General features: G+C 48.5%; 1 protein-coding gene across 1 annotated transcript in view; it reads left to right on the top strand.

Moving 5' to 3' along the window:
- Positions 1-4,515: 4,515 nt before the first annotated feature.
- The window catches only part of PTH1R (parathyroid hormone 1 receptor), a 118,157-nt gene continuing 111,576 nt past the window's right edge, over positions 4,516-11,096 (top strand). The window contains exon 1 of the mRNA XM_065627370.1: positions 4,516-4,674. Coding sequence (XP_065483442.1) covers positions 4,600-4,674 — 75 coding nt within the window. The 5' untranslated portion in view covers positions 4,516-4,599. The remainder of the gene's footprint in view (positions 4,675-11,096) is intronic.

Genomic DNA, 11,096 nt, shown 5'->3' with positions numbered 1-11,096 from the left:
CTGTTTAAATTGATTATGGCTTCTTTTTTTTTTTTTCTTTTTCTCTTGGATGGTGTTTTACCTCAGTAGAAGGATCGAAACATTTGGGGAGTTTTTTTGTAAGATGTTGGAGAAATGCATTTCAACCCGTGCTATCCCCAAGCGTATCCTTAAAATAGCAACATTACAAAGGTTTCTTTCAGTGCCGCACTCCTTCTTGGTTCGTTAGGTACACGTTCATGGATACAATCTGAAAGAAAAACAAAACGAAAGTTAGACGTCCAAATTACCTTTGCCTTGATAGGAAGATAAGCCTGGGATGGATCTGCTGAGGAGCATGGAGTCCTCCAGCGGGAAGTCTTCCAAGCAGGGACCTCACACGCTCTCATGCATCATCCCAAACAAAAGCAGGCATCTGGACATGCAGAATAATTCATCTCACTCTCAAAAGTCTGTAGAGAGATAAAGGGTCCTCTTGTAACCAGGACAGAGAGCGTACACAATGTTTGGGGATGGGAGATGAAAGAAGCATTTCCCTGGAGCACCTGCTCAAAAATAAACTAGAGCAGTGGAGCTGTTTCTGGTCTGACCTTGCATAAATCACAATTTTTGAGGATGGTAGGGCCTAAAGCTGCAAGGTCTTACTCTCTGAACTCCACAAGACAAGACAGGGACCCTTTTTATGTGGGGAAAGAAACGAACAGGTTGTTTTGGAGTCATGTGAATGTTAAAGATGCCCATGTGTCCACCTCCGGCACTGGGAGTCCCTGGACATGATTCGCTGTGACTTTAGGGGACGTCTGTATCAACCACCCACACAGTCCTGCTCTTCAGCTCTGTCCTGCGGTCCTGCAGTCCTGCCTTGCCCAGAGGATAGAAGAGAAGGTGGTGAGATGATCACGGTGGCATCCAAGGGGACATCTCCTGTAGACCTCAGCTCATCCGCAGCAGTGGCAAAAAACTACATGAGTGATGCTGAGCTGTGAACTGAAGTTCTGATTTATTCTTCTGGCTGTATTTGAGAGAGGGACGCAGCTTGTGGGGCAGCACCTTGTCCATCCTCACTTGTGCCTTGCATTGAGTGGTTTGGGAGGAAGGTTACAGATACCACTTGGGGAAACTCACCTCCAGACTCGGCTTCAGGGTGTTTGATGCTCATCCTTCAAAAAAAATAGCTCTAGCACTTGCATTTCTCATCCTCCCAGAAGGGAACAGGCAGGGAGAAATGAATCATGCCCTGACTGGTATACCTGGCAGGGGGGCTGACTTTGGATCTAAGGAGTCCTGAGGTGTGAGGTTATTTTGTTTGTGGGTAAAGGGGACCCAGGAAAACATCCCTCGTATTCTTGGTGGCCGCGAGAGTGAGACATGGCCAGAGTCAGATTTCCCCGCTGTACTTGTTGGGGAAGCTTTAAATTGAGGCTGGAGGGAAGGAACGATTTCCTTCTTGTGCAGTTTCAGCAGTTCAATAGTATCTGCCTTTAATCATTAAATCATTTGGGGGAGAAATACCAGCCCAGAGACATCCCCGGTCCAGTCTTGCACCCTGCAGATGGGAGACTGAATACAGACAGGGGACCAAAGCCTGGCTGTGTCCATCCCCTAAACCATGTCGGATCCTGGTTTACTTACACTACCTCCTCCTCCTGGTGGTAGCAGGAGGTGAGGGCATTTTAATATATGAGGCTTTTCCCTGCTTCTCCCCTTTCTCTTAGAAAAAAAAAAAAGGCAAGGGATCTGCAATGGGGCCCCTGAAACTTTGCAGTGGGTTTTTTTTTTCCCTCCTTCTCAGAATGACTATAGAGCCCTGAGTACATATTTGCTCAGTCTGTCCCCCACACTTAAACACACACACAGATGCTGGGACCCCCTGGGGACAGGGCATCCCAGCCCCAGTCCCCCCCAGTGGAGGGCAGTGGGCAAACCAGAAACAAACCCCAGCAGAGTTGGAAATACCTGCCCAGGGATTCCACAAGGAAACCCCCTCTGATCACCCAAACACGCGCATTTCTTGAGCCCCTCACCCCAGTAAATATCTTTTTAATCCCTGCTGCAAGAGCTAGGGGGGGAAAAAAAAAAAAAAAAAAAAAAAAACGGATTTGGGATTAGCCTGAAGATGGGGGGAATGATGGGGTGGGGTGGTTTTGGCCTCACTGTTTTTAAACCCCCCACCCTCAGCATCCCCCTCCCCATTTCCCGCACTCCTTATCTCCCCCGCAACTGGAGGCGTGTGTGAGCCGGAGGGAGGGAAGGGGGTGGGACAGGGGTGGGGACAGGGGGGTGGGATGGGGTGGGATGGGATGGGATGGGAGGGATGCAGGACTGACCCCGCGTTTCCCAGCCCATCACAGGCTGGATACGACCAATCAATGGGGTCCTGGCTTGGGGCGGAGGGGCGGGGGGGTATTTTTATACCTGTCTCACTCCCCCCATAGCTGGGTAGATCCGCTCAGGCTGGCAGGGAGAGGCAGAGGTTTGCCTTTGAAAGGATTGCATCAAGAGCAGAACTCGCTCTTTTTTTTCCCCCTCTCTCTCTCTTACAGGAAGCCCTACTCTACCTTAGCCTTGGAAAGAGCCCCTTTTCATAAAATTAGCTGAAGGCACCTATTCACAGCCATGGGGCTGCGAAAAAAAAAAAAAAAGAAAGAAAAAAAAGCAAGCAACGAACCGACTGTAGAGTTTGGGGCTTTTTTTTTTTTCCCTCTCTTCTTTTATTTTTTTTTTTTATTTCTTCACCGCAAAAAAATAAAACAGAAATGCACACAGCTCCACTCTGCGAAAACTTGATGTTTTTACCGTCTGCTCTCTGATAGATCTAGAGAGGAGGTTGGCTTTTTTTTTTTTTTTTTTTTTTTTTCTTTTCCCGTTTAGCTCCTTCTAAATATCTGCTGCTTCTGCAAGGAAAGGGAAAGAAAAAAAAAAAAAAAAGGAAAAAAAAGTACTTGACTTCCAAAGTTCCCCCAATGAGTCAGCGCTGAGCCGGGTGTCTGCCCGTGTGTGTTCGCCCGCCTGTTGCATCCTTGTCATGATTTTTAGCCCCCTCCCCTCCTCAGTTCTCCTCCCACGTCGAAAAAATGATAAGGGGATGGCCGATGGAGCCTGCTTTTGGCTCTAAAAAACCCCAGCAGCTTGGTTTGGGGGGGAGCGGGAGGGGATTTTTTTTTTTTTTTTTTAATTTTATTTTATTATTTTTTTTTTCCACTCTCGTAGTTTTATGAATGAAACCGCCGGGCTGAGCTGGGAGTAACATCCTTGCCCTGAAACTCCGAAAAGCTGGTGAAATCCAAGAGGGGAAGGGGAGCGGTGAGGGGGGACACGGTGGGGTCGATGGGCTCCGGGTGGTGGCAGCGGGGACCCCCGGGCGGGGCTCAGCGGTAGCGGGGACCCCCCCCTATACCCGGCCGGTCCTCAACCAGCTCCGGGGGGGGCTGCAAAATCCCCCTCCCCGGCTTCAAGAGGCTCCTCCCGGCCACGGGACGGCAGATTCTGTGCCCATGCGGGTGCGCGAGTGGAAAAAAAAAAAAAAAAAACTACCCCAAAAAATCAAACCCAAACCTCGAAGATTTCAGAACATTTCGCGGAGTAAGTGAAAAAAAAAAAAAAGTTTTTGCCGCGGGAAAAGAAAAAAAAAAATCTAAAATAAGCTACTTAAAGGGGGTGGGGGGAGTGATCTTTCGGCCCCACGTTTTCACGCCGGACTCAATCGGCTTTTTGAAACTGCAGATCCTTTGAGACAGAGAGGGAGAGAGCAGCAAAAATCCCTGTTTGTAACCAAAACGCGCTGCAACCTGGAAGGCTGGCAGAATAAACCTATTGTGGAGCTGAAACGCGCCGGGATATACAAGCAAAAATCCCCCAGAGTACCACTGTTTGCGAAAAGGTAATTGCTAAGTGAAAATATTTCCAAGCTTTCGCTTTTTTTTTTTTTTTTTTAACTTTCGACTTTGCGATTTGTTTGCATGCAGAAAAGACGGAAAAAAAAAAAAAGTGATTTTTTTTTTTAATTATTTTTTTTTTCCTCCCCAAACCCTTCTGAAACCTAAAAGATAAAATTACTGGATCTAAAAATAAAGCAGTGGTTAAAAGCCTCCCCCACCCTCTCCAATATCCCACCCCTTCCACCCCTCTCACGCCTTCTCCCTCCCTCCCTCCCTCCTCTTCTCTCCCTCTCTCTGTGTGTTTGCGTTTGACAAAGAAATTATTTGAACTTCCCACTGCCTCATAAAAAAGGAAACAGAAGAGCAGTTTTGACATATGGATGTGATTTTTTCTGCTCCGAGACAGATGCACGCGGAAAACAAACAGCACCAGGGGCTGCGGCTCTGAAGGGAGCGAAGTTGCTCCCGCTTCACATGGGCTCCTCGGCTGCATTTCGGGAGCTGCCCAGATCTCCAGCCATGAGAAAACGAAGCAAAAGACCGGGGTTTCTCGTCACGTGCCTTTCTGGCTAAAAAACTGTGTAAACAAACAAACAATCAAACATAAATTCTGGAAAAGGTGGGGGGTGGGGGGGGGACGGGAGGGGGAGAAGGAGAAATCATCTGCAAGCGGAGCGTTTGGAGACCTCGCGTCCTCCGACTTCCCTGAGCGAGCTTGGATGTTGGAAGAAGCCTCTTGGATATGGGATCATATCTGGTTTATCACAGCCTGGGTTTGATCCTCTGCTGCTCCGTCTTGAGTTCGGTCTACGCTCTGGTGAGTCCCTCGAATCTTCTCCCTTCTCGTTCTTGAATGCTCCGTGCGGTTGTTTCCTTGATGAGTAATTTACTGTATCAAGGATTTATTTAGAAGGCTGAACACTGAGGTTTTGGAATTTTTTTCAACCCAGAGGCTTATTTTGCTGGCAGATAGTGTGTGCAGTTGGTCTCAAGAGTTGCTGCAGCAGATGAAGTTAAAATGTCTGTGCTTCCCGAAGAGTTTGAATCACTTTTAAACCCCTCCGGACAGGAACGCGTGCAGTTTGACAGGGCTCTGGGGAAAGCATTTAGAGGATAATTTCAAAGAGACCTATGGCTAAAGGGCAACTTTTCTTTTTCTTCTTCTTTTTTTTTTTTTTTAAATCCACTTCCCTCCCCAAGATGACAAATTTAATCTTCTAAATCTGCAAATCTGATTAATCTCAGTGCAACAGTGCCTTCCTATTTGGGATTAAATTTAGAGAGGACCTTAGAGCGCAGGGCTTGTGGACAGTTTACGCTCAGGAGTAAGAAAGTAGTATTAACCCTTTGCTACTTGGCACTGTTTTCACCTGTTCCTGCACACACCGAGAGAAAATATCTTTCCAGAGGCAGCAAAAAGGGCTAAAGTCTGTCAAAACTGCCTTGATGGTGGTGATGGGGAATGGGCTAAAATCTACAGACCCCCCTCTGCGGCCCCGAGTGGTCTCCAAAGCCCATCTGAAGAACTGATGGGACGTGTCATCCAGAATCGACCACCAGATATTAACCCATGGATGGACACACTGCTTGGACATGTGCTTTCCTTGCTTTCTCCATCCTTGGAATCACCACGATTGCTGCCGTCTCTCAGTGCCTTCTGGTGTAGGAAGGGACGTGACCATCACATAAAGTGGTGTCTACTTTCCACGAGGGATGGAGATGCACCCAGTTCCTCCCTGACCCTCCAGGAACCATCACTCTGTCCCCTGGGTTTGGTAGGAGCTTCTTGAGACCTTGTGCAGGGTTGGTAGGGGGGTATTTCCCCCACACACATGCAGCATCATGCCCGGGGAAACGTATCAATAAATGAGAAGAAACAGCCCCTCGGAAAATAACCATTGATGCAGCCCATCCTCGTCTTGGTCTCACTCTAAGCACAAATCTTTCAAAACTCAAAGAAAATCAGGGAAGCTGAGGGGACCGCTTGTAGTTTTGTCAAGGTGTTAGTGGCGGTTGAGGTTTCTCTGCTGTTGTGGGGTTGGATTAGCATCTCCATGACCACTTCTGACTTTGGGGCTATATCACGACAAGGTAGGTCCTGTAGCACCTGCTGCTCCCCCACCTCCACAGCCCTTCAGCCGCTGAAGTCAGCACCAAAATTCCTCCTGGCTTTGGTGTCTCTGATGGCACCAGTGAACATCAGGTTCACGAAACACCCAGACTGGAGCTCAGCAATCCTAAGGATCCAGAAAAAACAGGCAAGGGCTGCAGAGCGCATCTCCAGCCCCGTTCTCAGTTCACTCCCCTTTTCCAGTACACCCCAGTACCTTCAGAAAGTGCAGAGGACCAGCCAGTGAACCAAGCATCATCTGTCTCATGTTCCCGCTGGGTATTTTATTTTTAATTTTTGATAGCCCCATCACAGCAGACACGTTCAGATCACAAGCTCTGCGATTTGCTCAGCTCATGGCCCGAGCAGCCGAACGTCCCCCCGCGCATCAGGGCGAGCTGGGCTTGTGTGTAAATCAGGAACAGCTCTGCCACAATCACAAAGAGGCCAAAAAACCCCAGGAAATTTGCTGTGAAGCGCTAGGTGAGGAATGCACAAGACTGTTTGTTGCATTTCCAAAAGCTTCCTGCTCTCCTGTACTGATTTAGGGTCCTGCTCTAGAAACCCCATTCGGTTTAATTAGGCCCGGGCTGAAGTTCATGTTTCAGATGCTTTCCTGGCTTTTCAAAGCCACTATTGACAGCTGAAGGAGTTGCCAGGAGGTTTGAAAAGTCATCCTGACAATTCAGAGACTGCAGAGATGATGTGTGTCCCTTCTGGCATCCACTTAGGCAGAATAAGAAGGTCAGCCCCATATAAACCCTTTATGTAGAGACTTGGGAGGCAGGGAAGAACTTGCAGGGGGTTTTTTTGCTGTTGTTTCTTTCCCAAACTAACTTGATTTTTATATGAACATTTTAAAACACCATATGGTATTGACTGCATGTTTCAGCACAGTGATGTCTTAGTTGCAACACTATAAGAAGGGTCATATGTATATTTGTTATTTGGCTAGCAGGTCTGAGTGTGGTTTATGTGCTGCTGCCAGTAGAAGTCACCAAGTACCTCTGTCCTAGAAGCAGCAAAAATCAATGAGGGCGGCTGTAGAAGGATGAGGATGCAAGGGCTTAATTCAGAGGCACGCTCCGTGGCAGCTTTGCCTGAGCTACAAGTGGTACCCGATCTTTCAGTCTCCCAGCAGAGCAAAGCAAAGCTCTGTTGTGGCGCTGGAGTCAGGAGGATTCCTGCAGACGAAGGCAGAGCCTCTCTCAGAGTTTCAGGGCACAGTTCATCCGTCTGAGGCTGGAAGGCTTGAATCTTGAGAGCCACGTCTCTAATCGTTGGGCTCTTTGCAGCTCCGTCACTTTGCGTCTGAGAGCTGGTGATGCTGAGATCGGCCAGGGCACGATGCATCCTAAATCTGAAGCTGTCGCTCCCGTTGTTCCTTGTGTCAGCCAGCAAAGATGATAGCAAAGATTTTTTGAAGCAAGAGTACTGAAATAAGGATGGGAGATGGTTTCTTTGATTGTCTCTGTCATCGTGGGGTAGCTGAATCACTTCTCCAGAGCACATGGGCCGCGTGTCCCCGAATTAAATGTAAACCAGCGTGGGAAATTCAGCACAGGGAAAAATGCTGTGGGAGTGAGTCCTCTCGGAGTTAAAAGTGTCTGTGCAGAAATTGTGGATTCCTGAGAGCCTGTGGCCATGCAAAATCCATAGCGAGATCCGCATCCCTGTCCTGAGCTTCTGAGGGGCAGCTGAGAGGGACAGTCTTTGATGTAGGATAAATTATTGGGTGAAGCTCTGCTCTCCTCCAACTCCCTGGCGATCCAGAGGAGTCCAGCCCCAGCATTTCCCTGAGAATACCATGATTAACACCTGCTTAAACAGCAAGGGGAATTTGGCTTGCTGATTAAGTGCTCTGTGCCTGAAATCTGGCATGGCGAAGGGGAAATTTGGGTTAATTCTGCTATTTGGTCCAAAGGCCAGGGGAGTAAGACTGGCCTGAGCCAGATAGCCCTGCAAACGTGGGCTTGAAAAGAAAATATGTGCGAAAGGAGCCTTAAAAGTAGGGCTTGACATCAGCAAGGCACAGGTGAAGTAAAGATATAGGTGCAGAAAAACCTCCCTGTGTCCCACCTTCCAGCAGAAAGCTCCATGGTTTGCTCTGCTGACCCCTTTGGTTTTTACTCAGTTTCCTTCTCTTGTCTCAGCCTGGAAGCCCCCAATCCAATTGTCACTGAAGGAGATATTCTTCAGAATAATAATGAAAATAAAGCCACCAGCCTTCTGCAGGGTTTTGGATCTGAATAGCTCCGTTTTGGGAAAGGGGCATCAGCCTGAGGTGGTTGCAATCAGCTGAGCTCAACACGATGCAGGGAAGCAGATACGTGCGAGTTATGAAATGAGTAGCAAAGGGGACCCCCACTTTAACTTTACTGAGGGGGTCTTGCCTTTTGGCAGTGCCTGATGCCTTGCAGAAGGTGCTGCATGTTTGGGGGGTGCATTTTGGGAGCAGGACAGTGTCGACCCCTTTGTGTTTGCGGCAGCCTGTGATTCCCCAGCCCTGGCCCCACTCAGGTTGCTTAGGAAATGCTGAAGTTTCCCTTTGAATTTGCAGAGAAGCTGCAGCAACCCCGTAGAAATTCAGGGGGTGTCAGGAGGGGATTTGGAGACTTTTCTTCCAAGCACACCCCAAAACAGGGACAAGATCAACCAGGTACCCCATAGAAGGGTTGCAGCCCTTATTCCCAAGGCATCTGCATCCTCACCAGCATTGGTGTTAATCTCCAGTAGGAGGGTCCGATATACATCAGAAAAACTCTCTTTTTCACACCAAAGCCATTCTTGGGCCACCGACCAGCCAAGATCCCAGTGCTCAGGCAGCAAAGCAGCTGGATTAAGGACATAGTGGTTGGTGTGTTGCTCTTTGACTTGTCTCTTGTTGTTCCTTTGATCAGACCCACGTCTTCATGGATCTGGAAAAGGGAAGGATTTGAACTTGAATAATTGATAGCTGGAAGGGAAAGATAATCCTATTCTGCCTCAGAATATGGCCCATAATAAAAAGAATAACAATAATAAAATATAGAGATCCTGCAAATCCCGACTCGCTGCCTAACTTCATTAAATAAAGACAGGCTCCAAGTGCAGGGAAACAAGGTTTAAAATGTCCTTTTCTCCACATGCTTGGGAATGTGCCCATCCCTGCCCCGTGTATTTATGAAAGATACGATTTTTGTTATTGTACTTTGGGATTAGCAGATATCCCTGGACACTGGAACAGGCTGCCCAGGGAGGTTGGGGAGTCTCCTTCTCTGGAGACGTTCAAAACCCGCCTGGACACCTTCCTGTGTAACCTCACCTAGGTGTTCCTGCTCTGGCGGGGGGATTGGACTAGATGATCTTTCGAGGTCCCTTCCAATCCCTAACATTCTGTGATTCTGTGATAAAATACTCAACCACAAAACATAAAGCAAACAAGCGTCCGCGTCAGGGTAGCGCATGGGCTATGATTTCATCCCACGCAAGGCAAAAAATAGGTCAGCTGCCCGGTGGTAAGTCTGACCTGAGCAAGCTGGGTTTGGTGTGAGCTCCTTGCATCGTGAAGAGGAAAAGCAACAGGGCAACTGTGAGCGCAGAGGGTGTCAAGGCTGGAGGAAATGAAATCCGAGGTGCATCTTTTAGGTCCAGGCAGTTGTTGTTTGGCTTCTGACCTCCTAGAAATAGCCCCAGAGTGGTGCTTTGAGATCAGTGGGATTATTTCGGCTAGGGCGATGTGTCTGCAGTCCTCGCGAGGGGTTCCCCCAGCCCAGACAGCTCGAGCAGAGACAGCTGCTGCCCCTGCCACCGCCACCCTGCGCTCCAGCGTCCCTTTGAAAAATGATGCTGAGAGGCTGGGAGTCATCCCAAAGCTGTGTGTCTCGTATCATCTCTTTTCCTGGACTGGGTGTCCTGATAAGAGACTCTCCAAAGGTATAAAGACGCTGGCTGGAGGATTTCCTTCTGCTCGGGAACGCACCGCTCAGCCCCTCGGTCAAATTCTGCTAAAATCCGTCCCCGGTTTGCCAAGTTCTTTGGGGCACAGACACCGCACTCATCACACTGAAACCCCTAAATCGCAACTATTATCAGGCAACCTCCAACCAACAGTGTGGGGTGAGGTGGTAAAGCACCCGGCACTGAGATACAGGGCAGGGAAAATCCTGCTCCCTGGGCTCGGTGGCTCTAGCTAAACTCCACAGTCATTGAATCTTTGTGCCTAAAGAGCAGGAGGAGGGAACAGCAGAGCCAGACTACAGCTGCCTCCGACTTAAACCCCTCCCAGGAACTGGTCCTTTGTTGCTGCCAAGCAGCTCCATCCTCATCCTGCACCGCTGGGAGAGGGAGATGAAGTCTGACGCATATTTAGGTTCCCACTAGACTGTGCATTTTTCCAGCCCCATGGCAGTCACTGGGCTCCTCTCAGCCTTTTGAGCTCTAATGCCTCCGAAACCCCTCACCCTCTCACGCTGTCCAGATCAAAGGAAGAACCCAGCAGGGATCCCCCACCCTTTTGGATGGGCTGTTTCTCTGCAAAAGGGCAAGTGTAGAGGGGTTTCTCTGCTTAGCTCCTGCTGTAAGTTTTAGCAACTCTCAATTACTAACCATTACAAAAACAGCAAAAAAATGTGTTCCTTAGGGCAAGCTCTGACCAAAAGGAAGAGCTCAACAGGAGCAGCCTGTGTTAAAGATTAGACCATATCAAAGATATTTTGCCCTGACATGGAGAATTTGCTTTCTCCCTCTGCATCCACTTGGCTGCTACAATATCATTCAGATATTTCAACCCATAATGTCTCGAACTTCAGTGGACCTTGCAAGAGCTGGTGTACTAAAGATGTTTTCTGTGTTGCACCTTTCATGGCAATAAGCAATCTACACTTGGGGATGAAATTCAACCAGCAGAATATCTGCTGGGTCAGACCTTGAGCTTTCTTGTCTTGTGTCACGGGAATAAAACACATAAACTTGCGCTTGGTGTACCTGCCTTGGCATTAATCCCTTTATTTCCACTGAGGCCAGGTTGACCCTTGCCAGTGAGTAGAGGGGCTCTGTAGTTTAGGGTTTTCCTTTCCTTTCAGAGCCTTAGCTTGGATTGACTTCCAGAAACCTGATTTTCAAGAAAGGAATATTTTGAACTGTTGGCT

Source organism: Caloenas nicobarica, chromosome 2, assembly GCF_036013445.1.
Source record: "Caloenas nicobarica isolate bCalNic1 chromosome 2, bCalNic1.hap1, whole genome shotgun sequence".
NCBI lineage: Eukaryota > Metazoa > Chordata > Aves > Columbiformes > Columbidae > Caloenas > Caloenas nicobarica.
The sequence above is the reverse complement of the archived record's forward strand: the minus strand, read 5'-3'. Positions and strand labels throughout refer to the sequence as shown.